At 38.7% G+C, this 19,997-nt stretch overlaps 1 protein-coding gene across 2 annotated transcripts in view; it reads right to left on the reverse strand.

Moving 5' to 3' along the window:
* LRP12 (LDL receptor related protein 12) overlaps positions 1 to 19,788 on the reverse strand; it is an 86,219-nt gene extending 66,431 nt beyond the window's left edge. Inside the window, exon 1 of one of the 2 annotated variants that reach the window (XM_070630799.1) lies at positions 19,436 to 19,788. In XM_070630799.1, the coding sequence (XP_070486900.1) occupies positions 19,436 to 19,514 (79 nt within the window). In that variant the 5' untranslated portion in view covers positions 19,515 to 19,788. The remainder of the gene's footprint in view (positions 1 to 19,435) is intronic. The other variant, XM_070630798.1, reaches the window with a different exon arrangement.
* Between the last annotated feature and the right edge of the window lie 209 nt (positions 19,789 to 19,997).

Raw genomic sequence — 19,997 nt, forward strand, 5'->3', positions numbered from 1 at the left:
TGCTGCTGCAGCATCCCACATACAAAATAGAGGAAAATTGGCACAGATTTTAGCCCAGGGTCAATATTCCTCACCAATAAATAAATAAATAAAAATAAAAAACTTCTGCTTTGCCAATGGCACTGTCAAAAGAATAAAAAGACAAGCTACAGACCTGGGGGAGATATACATCTATATCTATATCCATTTTTATATCTATATCAGTATCTATCAATATCGATATAGATATAAAAACTCTCAAAACTCAACAGTAAAAAAACGACCAAATTAAAAATGGGTAACGGACTTAACACTTCACCCAAGAGGATATAAAGATGGCAAAAAAGTATATGAAAAGATGTTGAACATCATTAGTCATTAAAAAAAATGCAAATTCAAATCAGATGAGCTACTACGACACACCTATCATAAAAAGAAAAACAAAAAATATGGACAATACCAAGTGGTAGCAATGATGTAGAGCAACCAGAAGTCTCACACATCACTCATCAGAACGCAAACTGTTACAGCCACTCTGGAAAACGGTTGGCAATTTCTTATAAAGTTAAGCATATATGTACAACTTATAACCCAGCATTCCCACTCCTAAGTATTTACTCTAGAGAAATAAAACATATCTACACAAAAACCTGTACATGAATGTTCATAGCAGTTTTATTTACAATAGCTAAAAAGTGAAACAACTCAAGTGTCCTTCACCAGATGCACTGACAAACTGTGGTACATCCATACACAGGCATACTGATCAGCAATAATGAACTATTAATCCACACAACAATGTGGATGATCTCAAAGACATTACGCTGAGTAAAAGAAGCCGGTCTCAAAATGTTACATATTGTACAATTCCATTTATATGACATTCTCAAAACAAAAAAACTATAGTGATGAAAACCAGATGAGTGGTTATCAGAGACTATGGGTGGAGAGAGGGGGTGACTATAAAGGAAAAGCAGGAGGGAGTTTTTTCAGCTGATGTATCCTGATTTTGGTAGTAGCTACACAAATCTTTACATGTGTTAACATTTACAGAACTGTACACCAAAATGAAAGAGAGCCAATATTATTGTATAATTTAAAAAATAAAAAAATAAACAATCACCTTAAAAGCTAGGAAAACAAAATAAACCAAAAAAAGATTAAGTTAAAAGAGGAAATTAATAAAATAGAAAACAGAGAAATCACTAGACCATAAAACCACCAGTTGATTACCTGGGAAAACCTAAAACAGAGAAACCTGTGATAAGTACATTCAAGAAAAGAATGACAGGTATTAGCAAATGACAATAGTGATATAATCACACGTAGAAAATATATTTGAGAGCACATTACTCATAACTTTAAGGCAAATATGGAGATACAAATGAAATTATAATATTCTAGGGAAACATAACTTAGTATGTTAGCAAAAATTGATCCAAAGAAGTAGAAATTGAAAAAATAAAGAGTTATTCCACAAAAGCACCATGCCCTTATAGTTTTAGGGTAGAATTCTAACAGACCATTAAGAAACATAACTTCTGTTATTTTAAATTTTATTGTGGCTAGCTTCCTACTTAGGTCAGGCAATAAAAGAATAAATAAATAATTAATTTTAAAAAACTCAATAAATAAAAAGCAGAGATAAATCATGCATTCTAATTCAAATTCTCTGTAACCCACCCACATATGTCAATCAAATCACTCAGTCCCTTATCATAATGCTGTGGAAAAAATTAACGTGGAATTGAATTCTATTCAGATTTAATTTATGCAATTTTATCTATACATACTCATTCATATTTTTCATATAGCCCCTAAATACAACCATTTTATCTGGAGCTCAAAAAACCTTCTCTACCAACGCTAGAGAGAAAACTGAATGTTTCGTACTTAACAAAAGTATGCTATTCAACATTAAATATACAAACCATGTATATTGTACGTGAAGATGATTTAAGGGACTTTTAAAAGAACTATATTTTATCCTAACTCACTGACATCAGAATCTAAACTCTGTGTAGTGATTCCACTCCAGGAGTACCAAGTGCAGGTTCCCCCTTAATCTCCTGCCCTCTGTCCTAGGGCGAATACTCTCTGTAACCATGTTAGTGACACCGCTTGGTGATGGCTTAGATAGTACTGGTGCTACATTTGGTTAACTTTATAGCTGGTACCTTTTGAGCAAATAAGTTTAGTCTTAAAGTGTCATCCCCAACAGACTAGAAGCACCCAACTGACAGAATACAGCAGTCCTACCCCCTGACTTGAGCTCCATCTTCATTTACCATCTCCATTTTACCTGCACAGATCCTTCCTTCAGATGTGAATTCCACTTCTCATGGGATCAATCCATCTCTACTAAGGTATCTTATTGTCTTATTTGGTCATAAGGCCAGTTCATAAGAAGGGATCTACTTCTTATAGGTTCATGTCTATTATCCTGTTTAATGAAACAAAGTTTAACCACACTAGGAACAAAAACATTTCTCCTGTCAACAAGACAAAGCTGTTAATTTTTGCTTTCCTATCATAGTACCTATATAGTTCATAAATACTTACTCTCCTTTCCTAATCTCAAAAGGCAAAATAATCACAACTGGAACACTAAAATCTTCTCATTGTTCCTGACCAATGAAATCAACAAGAGTAAAAGTGTACCTAAAAGAATAGATTACCAGATGTGAAAATCAGGCAAAGGAGAGGGGAAGTTAGGTTACAGGAGAGAGAGAGAGAAAGAAAGGGCAGAGGGACAAAGAAAGCTGGGACTGACTACAGATTGATCCCATAAATATCAATGAAAAGTGTTTAAAAACATGAGTAAATTATTCCAGCAGATTTTAAAAGATATCATTACCAACTTGTTATGGCCTATTCCATAAATGCATAGTTCAACACTAGGAACCACATCAATGTAATTTACTCCATTCACGGATAAATGAATTCATTTATTTAACAAGTACTGTCTGGCATTATGTGAGCTATGTTAAACTCACATAACTCTGGCCCTCATGAATGCCTTCTGATCATCTTGGAAATGAAAAACTTATATGACAAAATTAAATACCTAATGTCAAAATCTTATTAATATAGGAATTTAAGGAATATCTACAATTTGATTAAGAATACTAGATACCTCTAGCAAATATCATACTTAAAATTTTAAAAAAAGAAAGAAAAAGGGAGCGGTGAACCATTAAATTAAAGACCTAACAGATATCAACAATTGCCAAGTATGGACCTTATTTGGATCCTGATCCACAAAGTTTCTAAAAATTCATGTTTATATGAGAATCAGGACAATAGGTACATGGCTGGATATTTGATGATAATTAGGAATTGCTAACTTTAAGTGTGATAATGGTATTGGGCTTAAGGTTTTTTTTTTTTTTAAAGCTCTCATATCTTAGAAATACATACTGAATTATTAGATGACACGGCTTGGATTTGCTTCAAAGTCATTTGCATTTAGGGAGTGGGTGGAAGTCTAGATAAAACAAGGCTGGCTATATAATGATCATTTGTTGAAGCTGGACGTTGGATCTATCAGGTTAATTATACTAGTGTCTCTACTTTTGAATATGTTTGAAATTTTCCAAAATACAAAGTTTTAAAATTGTTTTTAATTATTAAACACAAAGAAAAAAATCAGACAATAAAGAACAAAAACAAAAGGAAAAATACTACAGAGAATCTATATTATTGGACAACCCATGGATACAACTATTCAACACTGTCCTATTAACATTAAAATTTCTTATTTACTAACTTTTAATTGAAATATACATACCAAAAATGCACAAACTGAAAGTTTACAGATCTATGAGTTATCACCAAAAATATCCCTCTCTGTGTAAACCACCATTTAGGTCAAGAAATAAAATTCAACCAGCAGTCCAAAACTACCATGATACCCATCTCATCACCATCCACCTCCCTCCCTCCTCCATAGATAACTACTCTCCTGCTTCTAATTTCTTAGATTGTAACCATACAGTATCTATAACTTTGCGTCTGACGTCTTTTGATCACCATGTGAAATTCACCCATGCTACTTGCAGCACTGGATTTTTTCTTTTTTCCTTTTTTTCAGTTTGCTATTTTCATTACCATGTAGCAAGTGATTCTCAGTGTGGTCCGTGGACTCCTGGGAATCCCCAAGACCCTTTCAGAGTTTAACAGAATACAAAAAATTCATTGATGTGGTTTCAGATTCCATGTTGCAACCAAACTTTAAAAAACTACTTGTCGAGTTCTGGTGTAGCATCAAAGAATATTCACATTTATCTGAAAAGGCTATTAAAATACTTCTCCCATTACAATTACATATCTATCTATGTGAAGACAGTTTCTTTCTATACTTCAACCAAAATATGTCACAACAGACTTAACTGCAGAAGCAGACATGAGAAATCAGCTGTCTTATATCGAGTCATACATTATAGTAATTTGCAAAAATGTAAAGCAATGCTACTCGTCTCACTACATTTTTCTTGTTTTTGAAGATACAGTTGTAATTTTACATAGTTTTATTTAGCATATACTATTTATGATCACATGTAATGGTTTCTTACTGTCATTTTAAATGAGTTAATAAACATTTTAACAATTTCTCAACTTTAATTTCTAATGTTACTTAAAAGCACGTATATCAAGTGACATCGACAACACAGTAGAGTGAGCTGTTTCCTTTGTCTCTTCTCTTCGAATTAAAACTAAATGGACATTCACTGATCAGCAGAGGATACACACACAGCACAGCAGGATGCTTGAGAGACCCAGGCAGCTATCCATCGGCAGGAGGACAGACTACCCCTGGGGAGGTGGTAGAGATAGGTGAGCACTCTCCAGCCCCCTGGCAGCCCTGTACACAGCCCTGTGTGACAGCTCTCCTGGCTGGAGTGCCCATAGCACCATTGCGGCCCCAAGGGTGGGAGCGTGCCTTGGTGCAACTGTGGAAACAGGTGATGGCAGCCCTGAGCCCGTATGTAATAGCTTTCCCATCTGGTGGAAGAGCCCACAATGATGCTACAGTCCCTAGGGAGCGGCCCAGGCTCAGACTCAGTGAGGAGGCCACACCTACGAAGCACAACAATGGTATGACCCAGAAGGAGATGGCAGCGGATCTGCATGCATGGGTGAATGAGCTCCTGGCTGCTGTGAATGCCCACAGTACCGCTGCAGCTCTGAAGCGGGGAGTGTGTGTCAGCAGGAGTGTGGGAGCAGGTGGCAGCAACCCTGGGCCCCCACATGATCACTTTCCTATTTGGTGGGAGACGCTACAGGGCCACTGTAGTCCCAAGGAGTGGCCCAGGCTCAGACATGCACAGGTGACAGGGACTGCAGCAGGCTCAGAATGCATAGCTCCTGCCCCACCCCCAGTGGTGGCAGGTGGAATCTGCAACCAGATACTATCACTATGCAAAGGCACAAATCCACAGCATCAAACAGTATGAAGTAGTATATTAATACCCCAGACCAGAAGGAAAAAAGACAAACACCCAGAAATCAATCCTAAAGGCACAGAAATCTACAATCTAAATGATACAGAATTCAAAATAGTTATCATAAAAAAAGCTCAACGAGTTAAAAGAGAACTCAGAAAGACAGTTCAATGAAATTAGGAACACAATTAATGAAGAGAGGGAATTCCTCAAAAAAGAGATTGAAACCATAAAGAAAAAACAATCAGAAATGTTGGAGATGAAAACACAAAGAATGAGATAAAGAAAAATCTGGAGGCCTTAAATAACAGAGCTGATATTATGGAGGACAGAATTAGCAATTTACAGGACAGGAATATAGAAACGCTTCAGATGGAGGAGGAGAGAGAACTAAGACTAAAAAGAAAAGAAGAAAGTCTCTGAGAAATATCTGACTCAATTAGGAAAAACAACATAGGATTATAGATATTCCAGAGAGAGAAGAGAGGGAGAAAGAAGCAGAGAGCTTGTTCAAAGAAATAATAGCTGAGAACAGCCCAAACCTGGGGAAGGCATTGGAATTCCAAACAACAGAAGATAACAGAACTCCTAATTACATGAATGTGAAAAGACCTTCTCCAAGGAATATATGAGTAAAACTTGCAAAAGTCAACAACAAAGAAAAAATACTAAGGGCAGCAAGGCAGAAGAAAATAACTTACAAAGGAATCCCTAAAAGGCTTTCAGTGGATTTCTCAGCAGAAACCTTATAGGCTAGGAGACAGTGGAATGACATATTTGAAAATTCTGAAAGACAGAAACTTTCAGCCAAGAATACTCTAGCCCGTGAAAATATCCTTCAGATATGATGAAGAAATAAAAACTTTCCCAGATAAACAAAAGCTGAGGGAGTTCATCACCACAAGACTCCTCCCACACAAGATATGATCAAGAAGGCCCTCATACAAGTGTTTAGAAAGCCTTGAGCAAGGAGATAAAAGAGCAGACAAAATCAGAAAATTGCAACTATCTATCAGAACAGATTAGCAAACAATTATAACACTAAAGAAGGAAAACATCAAGAATAAATATGATCACTTTTTTTTTCCTTGCTGAAGAAGATTGTTGCTGAGCTAACATCTGTACCAATCTTCCTCTATTTTGCATGTGGGATGTCGTCACAGCACGGTCTGATGAGCACTGCACAGGTCTGTGCCAGGGATCCAAACTGGCACACCCTGGGCCGCCGAAGAGGAGTGCATGGACTTGACCACTACGCCACCAGGCTGGCCCCTATAATCACTTCATTTTAACCACAAACACAATACAAAATGGAATAAGTTGTGACAATAACTTAGAAGGAAAAGAGAAAAGGGATGGCACCTGCTTACACTAAGGGAATAAGAGGGTATCAGAAAATGGACTATCTCATCTACAAGATATTTTATACAAACCTCACGGTAACCATTAAACAAAAAATCAGAACAGAGAGACAAATGATAAATAAAGAGAAAACCATCATAGAAAGTCACCAAACTGAATTGGCAGTGCGAAATACACAGGACAAGAAACAAGCAAAATACAGAACAACCTGAAAACAAGTGACAAATTAGCAGCATTAAGCCTTCATATTTCAATAATCATTCTAAATTTAAATGGATTGAATTCCTCAATCAAAAGACAGAGAGTGGCTGGATAGATTAAAAAACAAGACCCAAAAATATGCTCCCTCCAGAAAACACATCTCAGTTCTAAAAACAAACACAGGCTCAGACTGAAGGGATGGAAGACAATACCCAAAGCTAACGGCAAACAAAAGAAAGTAGGTATTGCCATACTTATATGAAACAAAGTAGGCTTCAACATAAAAAGGAAATGAGAGACAAAAAGGGGAAGTATAGAATGATAAAAGGGACACTCCATCAAGAGGACATAACATTTATATATGCACCTAACACAGGAACACCAAAGTACATAAAGCAACTATTAATTGACCTAAAAGGAGGTATTAACAGCAACACAGAAATAGTAGGAGACCTTAACACCCCACTTTCATCAATGGACAGATCATCCAGACAGAAAGTTAACAAGGAAATAGTGGAACTAAATGAAAAACTAGACCAGATGGGCTTAATATATAGAGAGAGAACATTCCATCCAAAACCAGTAGAATACACATTCTTCTCAAATGCACATAGCCACTTTCAAAGACAGACCAAATGCTTGGAAACAAGGCAAGCCTCAACAAATTTAAGAAGACTGAAGTAATATCAAGTATTTTTTCTATCCATAATGCTATGAAATTAGAAATCAACTATAAGAAAAAAGCTGAGAAAGTGACAAATACGTGGAGACTAAACAACAGGCTACTGAACAACCAATGCATCACTGAAGAAATTAAAGTAGAAATCAAAACATATCTGGAGACAAATGAAAATGAAAATACACCATAGCAACTCATATGGGATGCAGCAAAAGTGGTCCTAAGAGGGAAACTCATAGCAATACAGGCCCACCTCAACAAACAAGAAAAACCTCAAATAAGCAATCTTAAACTACACCTAACAGAACTAGAACAAGAAGAACAAACAAAGCCCAAAGTCAGCAGAAGGAGGGAAATAATAAAAATTAGAGCAGAAATAAATGAAATTGAAACCCAAACAACACTAGAAAGGATCAATGAAATTAAGAGTTGGTTCTCTGAGAAGATAAACAAAATTGGCAAACCCTTAGGCAGACTCATGAAGAAAACAAGAGAGAAGGCTCAAATAAAATTTGAAATGAAAGAGGAGAAATTACAATAGATACCACAGAAATACAAAGGATTATAAGAGAATACTATGAAAAACTATATGCCAATATATGAGACTATCTAGAAGAAATGGATAAATTCTTAGACTCACATAAGCCTCCCAAAACTGAATCAAAAAGAAATAGAGAATCTGAATAGACCAATCACAAGTAAAGAGATTGAAAGAGTAATCAAAAGCTCCCCAAAAATAAAAGTCCAGGACCAGATGACTTCCCTGGAGAATTCTACCAAAGATTCAAGGAAGATTTAGTACCTATCCTTCTCAAAGTATTCCAAAAAACTGAAGAAGACGGAACACTTCCTAACTCATTCTATGAAGTCAACATCACCCTGATACCAAAGCCAGACAAGGACAACACAAAGAAGGAAAATTACAGGCCAATATTGCTGATGAGCATAGATGCAAAAATCCTCAACAAAATACCAGCAAACCAAACACAGCACTACATTAAAAGGATCATACACCATGATCAAGTGGGATTTCTATCAGGGACACAGGGACAGTTCAACACCTGCAAATCAATCAATCTGATACACCACATTAACAAAACAAGGAATAAAAAGTACATGATCATCTTAACAGACACTGAGAAAAGCCTCTGACAAGATCCAATATCCATTTATGATAAAAAAAAAACTCTCAATAAAATGGGTATAGAAGGAAAGTACCTCAAAATAATAAAAGCTGTAAATGACAAACCCACAGCTGACATCATACTCAACAGGGAAAAACTGAAAGCCATCCCTCTGAGAATAGGAACAAGTGTGCCCACTTGCTACTCTTATTTAACATAGTACTGGATGTTTTGGCCAGAGCAATTAGGCAAGAAAAACAAATAAAAGATATCCAAATTGGCAAGGAAGACCTGAAACTTGCACTGCTTGCAGATGACATGATTCTATACATAGAAAATCCTAAAGAATCCATTGGCAAACCATTAGAAATAATCAACAACTACAGCAAAATTGCAGGGTACAAAATCAACTTACAAAAATCAGGTGCATTTCTATACTCTAATAACAAACTAACAGAAAGAGAATTCAAGAACACGATCCCATTTACAATCACAACAAAAAGAATAAAATATCTAGGAATAAATTTAACCAAGGAGGTGAAAGACCTATAGATTGAAAACTATAAGACATTATTGAAAGAAATCAATGATGACATAAAGAAATGGAATGATATTCCATGCACATGGAGTGGAAGAGTAAACATAGTTAAAATGTCCATACTACCTAAATCAATCTACAGATTCAATGCAATCCAAGCAGAATCCCAATGACATTCTCCACAGAAACAGAAGAAAGAATCTTAAAATTCATATAGGGCAACAAAAGATCCCGAATAGCTACAGCAATCCTGAGGAAAAAAACCAAAGTTGGAGGCATCACAATCCCTGATTTCAAAATATACTAGAAAGCAGTAGTAATCAAAACAGAACAGTACTGAACCAAGAAAGACACACAGATCAAAGGAACAGAATTTAAAGGAAGTCCAGAAATAAACCCACAAATCTACAGAGAGCTAATCTTTGACAAAAGAGCCAAGAATGTGCAATGGAGAAAAGAAAGTCTCTCCAATAAATGGTGTTGGGAAAACTGGACAGCCACATGCAAAAGAATGAAAGTAGACCATTATCTTTCACCACACACAAAAATTAACTCAAAATGGCTTAAAGACTTGAAGGTAAGACTTGAAACCATAAAACTCCTAGAAAAGAATATAGGCAGTACACTCTTTGACATCAGTTTTAGAAGCATCTTTTCAAATACCCAATGCCTACTCGGGCAAGGGAAACAAAACAAAAAATAAACAAATGGGACTTCATCAGACTAAAGAGCTTCCACAAAGCAAAGGAAACCAGGAAAAAATGAAAAGATAACCCACCAAGTGGGAGAAAATATCTGTAAATCATATATCCGACAAGGGGTTAATCTCCAAAGTATGTAAGGAACTCACACAACTCTACAACAAAAAAACAAACAACCCAATCAAAAAATGGGCAGAGGATATGAACAGATATTTTTTTCCAAAGAAGATATACAGATGGCCAACAGGCACATGAAAAGATGTTCAACATCACTAATCATCAGGGAAATGCAAATCAAAACTACACTGACATATCACCTTATACTTGTTAGAATGGCTATAATTACCAAGACAAAAAACAACAAATGTTGAAGAAGATGTGGAGAAAAGGGAATCCTCATATGCTCCTGGTGGGAATGCAAATTGGTGCAGCCACTATGGAAAACAGTATGGAGATTTCTCAAAAAATTAAAGATAGAAATACCATATGATCCAGCTATCCCACTACTGGGTATTTATTCAAAGAATCTGAAATCCACGATTCAAAGAGATGTATGCACCCCTATGTTCACTGCAGCATTATTCACAATAGCCAAGATGTGGAAGCAACCCAAGTGCCCATCAACTGATGAATGGATAAAGATGATGTGGTGTGTATATACACACACACACACACACACACACACACACACACACACACACACAATGGAATACTACTCAGCCATAAAAAAGATAAAATCATGCCATCTGCAACAACATGGATGGAACTTGAGGGTAGTATGTTGAGCAAAATAAGCTAGACAAAGAAAGGCAAATATTGTATGATTTCACTCATATGTGGAAGATAAACAAATACACGGACAAAGAGAACAGATCAGTGGTTACCAGAGGGGAAGAAGGTTGGGGGTGGTCATAAGGGGTAAAGGGGCACATGTATATGGTGACTGACAAATAATAATGTAGACCCGAAATTTCACAATGTTATAAACTATTATGACCTCAATAAAAAAAATTTTAAAGAATCTCTCTCTCTCATATAAAAAATGTTCCTTGGATTCCTCCGTAATTGTGGAGTCCCGAGACCCAAAAATTTGAGAACTGCTGCTGTACAGTATTCCTTATGCTAAAATACTATAATTTATTCATCCACTTTTGTTGATGGACATAGGGGCTGTGTCTAGTCTGGGAACATAACAAATAAGGATGCAATGAATATTCCTGTACATGTCTTTTGGCGCACATTATGTCCATACTTCTGTTGAGTTTATAACTAGGGGTAGAATCGCTAGAAGTCGCTAGATCATAGTGCATGTTAACATTCAGCTCTAAGAGACAATGCTTTCCAAAGCGGCTATTAAGCATCTGACGTGGTTAACCTAATTGAGAGGGACTACAGGTATAAAATTTGCACTGTATTTCAAAGACTTAGTATGAAAAACATAATGCAGAAAACCTCACTAATCATCATTTTCTATCGATTACATGTCAAAATGATAATATTTTAGATATAGTGGGTTAAATATATTATTCACATTAATCTCATCTTTCTTTTTCTTGTATTATGTGACTACCAGAAAATACAGAACTACATATATGACTTACATTTGAGGCTTCCATTATATATCTATTGGACAGAGCTGCTCCAGGGGGAAAAAGAGAAGTCAAACAGGCCAACACTAATACTGCATATAAGAACAGTCTGAGATGCTTCTGAGAAGGGTATCTGGTTTTGAGGAACCAGGAAAGACTTCCCAGAGGAGGTGACATCTAAAGGAAAGCTGAAGGACAAGCAGGAGTTAGCCTAGTGAAGAAAGAGGCAGAGAAAGGGAGATAAAGCCAGGCAGAGGGAACAGTGTGTGCAAAGACCAGGAGAGAAGAGAAATGTGTGCAGTGTGGCAGGAACATGGTGCAGCAGAGGGGAGTGGTGAAGGGGAGTGACAAGTGACAAGAAAGGTAAAAACCAGCCAGACCATGAAGGGCCTAATGAGTTATGTTTGTATTTTGTGAATAGGGAACTACTGTTGGGTTTTAAGCAAGAAAGTTACATAATCCTATCTGCACTTTAGGAAAGTCACACTGGCTGCTGCTGTGTATGATACGACTAAAGTCAAGACGAGTTGGGGGCCGTTACAATAACGCAGACAAAAACAAATGGGTCTCTAGGTGAAGAGAACAGCAGTAGAGGGATGTGAACCTACAGCAAAAGCACTATTCCAAAAGCTTCAGTTTCTTCTAATAAGAATATCTACCTCACAGAGTATTTTATGGATTTAAGCAAGGCATTTTTCTGTAAAAGTGTTCCGTATTCTAACTCTCAGTAAAAAGTTTGAATGTCACTAGTACAGGCAATAATCTCAAAAAACTGAATTCTATTTCAGAATATACTATACACAAAGATTCATTTTTCTACATCTTACTAACTTAAAACCTCAAAGATGCTTTAACAATCGATGAAATTAAGTCAGATAATAAAAGGCTTACTCTTACTTACATTTGAAAAGTAAATCTCAGCTACTAACCATCATAGTACGCTCTATTTAATCTCAATATTAATCTCAGCACCATTTCCCTAAAAACTGAAATGTAAGTGAATTAAAGGTAGCTATCAAGTTACTCTCATTGAATGGTAAGAACATGAGTGTGAAACAAGTTCAGTTCTTCACCAAACTGAGACTAGCACGGCAGTGAGTTATTAAGTATTTGAGAGAAAATCAGAAAACTGTTCTGTCAGCTTCATTTATTTTGAAGTTTTGGGACATTCAAAAGTTATATCTTCTGTAAGTAAACTATACAACATGGGAGAAAAAAAGCAAAAGGTCACTTTATTTTTCTAAAAATTTCTGAAATTCTCTAAGCTACTAATATACTCTTGACTCTTCTGAGACATAGATCAATCTTTATTGATCACTTATAATTTAACTTGGGCAAAAAAGTACTTGAAATCTAACTTTTGCCCCACCGTTTGCTTCTTGCCTGAAATACTCTTAAAACACTGTAGCAAGTTACATTCTGTACCTATTTCCTTGACAAAAATGATAGCCCTTAGAATAGAGTTCTCCACAGACCCCCTTCTTAAACTTCTCCCCGTGTAACTTAAATCCTCATCCTCTCTAGTCAGGTGTTGTATAACAGTCGCGCTCCGAATCCGCCTCCACGTGCTCTGCATCCGTGGATTCAACCAACCAGGGATCGAAAGGCCTATGACGGCTGTCTCTGCTGAACATACACAGACTTTTTTTTCTTGTCATTATTCCCGAAACAATACAGTATAACAACTATTTACACAGCATTTACATTGTATTAGGTACTATAAGTAATCTAGAGATGATTTCAAGTATATGGAAGGATGTACATAGGTTATGTACAAATACTACAACGTTTTACTGTATTTAAGGAACTTGAGCATCCTGGGATTTTGGTATGTGTGTGTGTGGAGGGGTGTCCTGGAACCCCAAGGGACAATTACATGCACCACAATGTCCTTTTGTACACTGAATGTTCATAGCTTCCTCTTTTTTAGATTAAATAATAGAAACTTAACTTCCCAAGGGTCTAAATTGTTCTACAGAATCGTAGAAACAGAAATTCCCTTCACCTCTCATCACTCCTCTTCTCTCTCACCTGATGATCTCATGTCATACTACTTGGAGAAATCTCCACCTTCCCACCCGCAAAGCTGCAGACCCAAGAACACCTGCACCAATTTACCTCCTCCCTCTTGTGACAAGAAAGGAAGTCTCCTTTTTTTCCTGATCTCCATACTCTTCTTTCTGTCTCCACCACTACTACCCTGGTCCAAGCTCCTGTCTCTCTGGCCTGGATTACAGCCAGAACCTCCTCACTGATCGTCCCATCTCTACTTCTGCCTACTTCACAACAATACTACATACAGTGGCCAAAGCGACTGTTTCAAAATATACATCACACATCACTTAAACCTCTTCAATAATTACACTTAAAATAAAACCCAAACTCTTTACAATGGTTTCCAAAGTCCTGAGTTCCTGCCTGTCATTCTAACTTCACCTTGTCACTTTCCCTTATGACCACTGTGCTCCAGCCACACTGACTTTTATTCATTTACCTGCAACACACTAGTTCTTTCACACTCTTTCCTGATTCTCAGTCTTTCATGTTGTTCCCAGGTGCAAGGTTCTCTTATCCCAATCGTAACATATTTAGCTATTCTTTAGGTCTTACAAACGTCTCCTTGACAAAGAAGCCTTCCCCTAATTACTGTTATTCACTACCTCGGGCCTTTGTTTCCGTTAGAGCACTTATTACAACTTATTCACTAGACGGTAAGCTCCATGGGGCAGAAACTATGTCCATCAGGTTGCTGAGCCTTACACAGTGCCAGACATAAGAGCTCAACGAGTATTTGCTGAATGAATGAATGAGTGAAGAGACGGGGTTAGGTTGCAATCTCTGCTCTACCACCTCCTAGTGGTTTAATTTTAGATAAGTCACAACTTCTCTTGAGCTTCAATTTTCAATTTTCTCTTCTATAAAAAAGGGATAAATACCTCACAGGATTGCTAAATGATACCTAGCGAAGATTAACTGGCAATAAATAAAGACCAAGCACAGTATCTGAACCTAATTTAATAAACGTTATAAACTTAATTTAATAAATGTTCAGTTTCCTTCCCTTCCTTCCATAGCTTAGACAGTGAACATTCCCTCAGCTAATTCAGTACTGGAACCATATATAGAGATAGATAGATCCATTTATATATATATCTATTGTTGCATCTATTTAAAAAGACTGACGACATGCATCTGAACAGATAGATTGGGAACTTGTATTTGCAGGATCTAATCCTATACCTTAGAAAGTGGGAATAAGTAATGTACATCTATTACTCGCCCCTCCCAAAAAGTGGATGGGGGAGTATGAAGAGAAAAAGAGGAGAAACAGGAGGGAAAAGTAACTGTAGAAATGAGAAATCATTAATTCAACTTCAATTCCTAAGTTTAGAACAACCTTTACTTATCTATAAAGATTTGCAACAAGAACAGGATTAATACTCATTCTAAATTTCTGAAATAAAAACATTTTCTATTTGCTTAAATTCATGTAAATCTCACCCATATTAAACGTATTTTCCTCGTTTTTACCTTTCACTCCTTAAACCATAATGTCATTGATAAAACATAAGAAAAACAACAAAAAAACCCATCCGCCACAAAAACCCCTCAGATCAGAAACCCAAAAAGGTCTCACTGCTCCCTCAATTTCTTGATAAGCTTTAAATTTTCTAACCATCAAAGTATGTATTTTCTTTCCTAACATTTTCATTAACTACTGCTCACTTTTCAAACTGACATGACTTTTATGTTCTCTTCAGAGATTTGACTTTCTAGAAATCTTCTAAATCACTTACCACAGCTCATTCAAATCTCCTCCATACTCTTCCTGGAACACAGTATCCCTCTGAAAGAGGTCATTTAATACTTTCTGCCTGATAACCACTTTGAATTTGGTGGACTGTGCTACATACCTTCATATTCTCCCTAGGACGTGGATATAATTTAGATTCTAAACCCAAGGAAAGGTTTATGTTAAGCAATTTAATTCAGTTTTACTCAATATATTTTATGTAATCAAGCTTGACTTTTTTAGAAGTAATTGGAATCTGGTTTAGATTTTTTTTCTCATGTTCCAATTATTTCTACAACCTTTCTAAAATTGGAACTTCTTTTCTATCCTTAAACTGGAAATGTATAAAATGCTGCTGAAACTCCCATAAAATTCATGGGTAAAGATTTATCCATTAGATAAAATCCAAGAGTAAAAAGAATATTTTATGCTACCACAACATCTAAAACAGTACACTGTGCAGAGCAAAGACTCTTGAACATAATAAGCTGAAAACCAGTTTAAAGATGAATTTTATCACAGGTCAGTCAGTATATGCCAGGAAGAATTCTCAAGAACAGCAAATGCTCTGCCAGCAAGTAACCAAAAACTAACCACCTTGCTATTGTAAAATGATAGACAAATACAACAAACATTCTAAATTACATTTTAAGGCTTCATCTAGGGGAGTATTTTTCAAACTACAGACCGCAGTCTATTAGTGGGTCCAAAATTAATTTAAGGAGTCCAGATCAGCAAACGAAGAAAGGAAGGGTGAAAGAAGGGAGGATAAATAGAATATAAAATGTCAGAGTGCTTACAGGTAATAAGGGCATTATTTCATGAACAGGTAGTATTATTTCATGAACTCTGTTTTGTTCTGTATACTGGGAGTAATATAATATGTATTTTAAGGGTGGGTTTGACTAGAAAACAAAAGTTAGAAAATACTGATCTGGAAAAAACGATAAAGCAATGAAACTGTTACATTTACCAAGTTATTGTTTGGGAGGTTGAGCAAGACTAACAGCTTCTACTGAGTAGCAGACAGTTTTAGAAACCTCCATACATTTGTAAAAGCCGGACATCCCTCTGTGAGATGCGAAGAAGTACCTTTTCCTCTTACAGAAGGCCTAAAACATGCCCAGCAAAGCTCACAGGTGCCCCCACTAATGTTCTTATCCCTTCAAACTTCCCAACGCACAAGTCAATCTTTACTTCCTCCTAACTCTCAGGACCGTTCAGTGCAGTTAAGATACAGGAGCTCCTGAAAGGTAATCACTGGTCCTTGAACAACTGCTTCTAGAAAACATAAACTGTATTCCATATTACAATCTAAAGGTTAAAAATAAGACTCTGGCATTCAGAAAAATAACTTGGAAGTAAAACAGTCACACTATTCTACTTCAGGTCACATTTAATAGTCACATAGTCCACTAAAATGGTCATGTGAAGAGAATAAACACCAAAGTAAACAAAGATCTCTTTTTAAAGGTATATGAAATGTTTCCAAGATTCAAGGCACAACCTGGAGCCATTTAATATTGCAAGGAACAGGTAAGAAAGAGTCACTCTGAAGAGTCAGTATTGGAACTGCCTAAATATTGGCCACTCAATCTGCATTTCTTCACCGGGTCTATGTTAAGAGTTACTCTGAAAGCTCAGTTCTTTTAACAGAGCTTTCTAATTATTTTTGAAGCCACTTAAAAAAAAAAACACCACTTTTTGATGTAGAAGGGACAGTTTCATAAATTACAGCTAATATCTGTTCTAAAGGTTCAAGATGATGGGTATTTCTCAGGATGCACCCACTACTCATCACAACTACTGTATATTCAAGGTAAACAAACCCCACTATTGTCATGGAAGCACATCCCCCCCTCCCCCGTACTACTGTTAGAGCTTTTTCTTCTCTAATACAAAACTGCATATGGTTGGAGAGAGAGAAAAGGACAAAAAGTGCAGCTACAAAGAGAATTTTCCCAGTTGCAGACTGAAGGGTTCCTTTAATCTCTGCTCACAGTTTAATCTTCTGCCTAGCTCACTACCTCCTTTTTTCTTATACTTTGAAACTTGTTGTGGCTGGAGACATCAACCCTTGGCATAATCACTGGCTAGTTTTATAATTTGATCCCACATGATTGGAAAAAGGAGTTTCAGTCTTTGCCTACTAACAACTCCTCATTAAACACAAATTCCAAAAACATACATCTTTGATAAGCACCTACCAGAAAGTCATTTTGTGTACAGGTCTAAAAGAATGCACCAAGACAAATTACAGGTTCACAGCCTCTTACTCCTAGAGGCAAAAAGACTTTTAGTTCAAACACTAACGACACAGGTTTTAATGAGAGAAGAGCAAAAGAACTCGTTTGTTTATCCATTCTGATCAGACATCACTAAAACTCAATTCTGATTACAGTAGACGACAAAGCTGGACACCCCTAATCGCCCTAGATTAAAGATGCCTCTCACTTTCTTCTCTCTCCTGGGCCATTACACCAAACCTAGAGAACTATACCCACCTTCAGGCTACAGGAAACAACATAATAGCTTATTGATCTCTGGTGTAGACCCAAAACCACAAGTCATCAGGCAAGTAGGGATCACAGCCACTTGATGCAACTAACAATCAAAAGTCATGCACTGGGTTTTCTGGTCACACACAAGCACACCAGTGGCTATTACCACATCAAATCTGGACCAACCTCCCCAGCTTCCCACCCCAAACAAACAAAAATAATAACATAGTAATTAGGTCAGGGCTCAATACATTCTGAATCACACAGAAAAACTATTTCTTGGCTGTCAGTAAATTTCAATTTAAGTTCATTAAATTCTTCATTTAACGTAATTTCTCAGGTTTTAAAAGTTACCATCACATTCAATTCCACAGACAAACGCTTTCAAAAGAGAGAATACTCGCTCATGAATTACATGTTGACTGCACTCCATCACCACCGCCATTACTGGAATGAGTGTTTGTGGCAAATTTTAAGTAAAATTTACCAAAGCATGATAACTTCTAATTATTTTCTTCTGAAGAAATCAAAGCACCACTCCAAAAAGCAAAGGTTAACCGTGTTCTCTAAACACCTATTCAATGTGTTTAACTGATGAACTAAGAACGGTGAAGTCAGAAGTGGAACTAAAGTCTCCCGCAAGGAATGTTCTTTCCAATTAATTCCATTTAGCTCTTTTTCGGAACCCAACGTAATATAAAGCTTGGTCCTCACACATCGTCTTCAGCCTTCTCTTAACCTCAAAGGAATATAGGTAATGCAATCCATAGACTAGAATAAAGCAACAGTGACGACATAAGCAGACAATGATGGATGAAATGACAAACGAACTAGGAGTCAGGGTAGACACTAAGGAGTCAGTAACTAGGAGTCAGAACGCCCTAAGACGGAGACACTGAGGTGGGGCTGGAAACTATTTTCTGGCCTTCCCCGCGTGCCGCTCCTGGGGAAGGCACAGGATCCTGCCCGCCCGGGATCCACGGAGCCTCGGCCCCCGAGGGGCAGGCAGGGGAAGAAAGTAGCGGGCTGCTCGTTCAGGGAGTGGGGAAGCGGGGAGAGATGCGGTGGGAATTTCACTGGGGAGAGAACTTCTCGACCCCGGAAGGGTCGGGGTGGCAGGACCGTCCCGGCAGCGGCGGGGGCGACCTTCTTTCCCACACAGTCATACATCTTTGTGTCTGCGGGTTGTGCAAGGGGCTATGAGTCCTCGAGGAGCCGGCCGCGGGGCCCTCCAGCCCAGGTCGGGAAGTCTGCCCGCCACCCCTTGCTCCCCGGGGGTTCCCCCGGCCGGGACGCCCCAGCTCCTCTCCAACACCCCGCGGGTCCGGAGGTGGGCGAGCGCGCGAAAGCATCTTCGCGTGCGGACGCCCCCTCCGCTGCATCCACCCCTCGCCGGGTCTTTGTCCCGCCGGTGGCCGGGGTCTCTCGCCAGTTCTCCCGGGGAAGCCCTGTCCTGGAGGCCTCGGGGCCCGGGGTCGCCCCAGCTTTGTGAGGTCAGCGGGGCGCGGAGACGCGGACACTTACCGTACACCCCGGCGAAGAAAAGCAAGACCAACGCAGACCTCCACCGCGGAGACTCTTTTGTGCTCCAGCGACGGGCCATAACCACGGCAGATGGAGGGAGAGAGGAGGAGATGGAGGAGGAGGAAAAGGAGGAGGAGAAGGAGGAGGAGGAGGAGCCGGGGCCAGACACCGCCGCCACCGAGCCCCCGGCTGCTCCCTGCGCTCTCCGCGGCGGCGGGAGGGGGGAAGGGAGGGGCCGCCGCCGCCCGCGCGCGCTCCCTCCTCCCTCTCTCCCTCTGGCCCTCCCTCAGCCGCTCGCCAGCTCCCACCCCGGGCGGCGCGAGAGCCCTACGCGGGGCGGCCCTCTCAGGGGCGGGGGGAGGCAGCGCGCGCGCCGGCGCGAGGCGAGGGCTGGCGGACGCGCAACCAGGGCCTCGGGCTGCACAGGCCGGCCGGCGCCGCCAACCGCCAGACGGAGCGCGAGCCGGCCCATGCGCTCATCCGTGCGATCGGCAATCCCCTGGCCCGCCTGCTTGGGTGCCCGCCCCGCGCTCCGCCGGACTTTCCGCGGCTCCGGGCCGTT

Source organism: Equus przewalskii, chromosome 8, assembly GCF_037783145.1.
Source record: "Equus przewalskii isolate Varuska chromosome 8, EquPr2, whole genome shotgun sequence".
Lineage (NCBI taxonomy): Eukaryota > Metazoa > Chordata > Mammalia > Perissodactyla > Equidae > Equus > Equus przewalskii.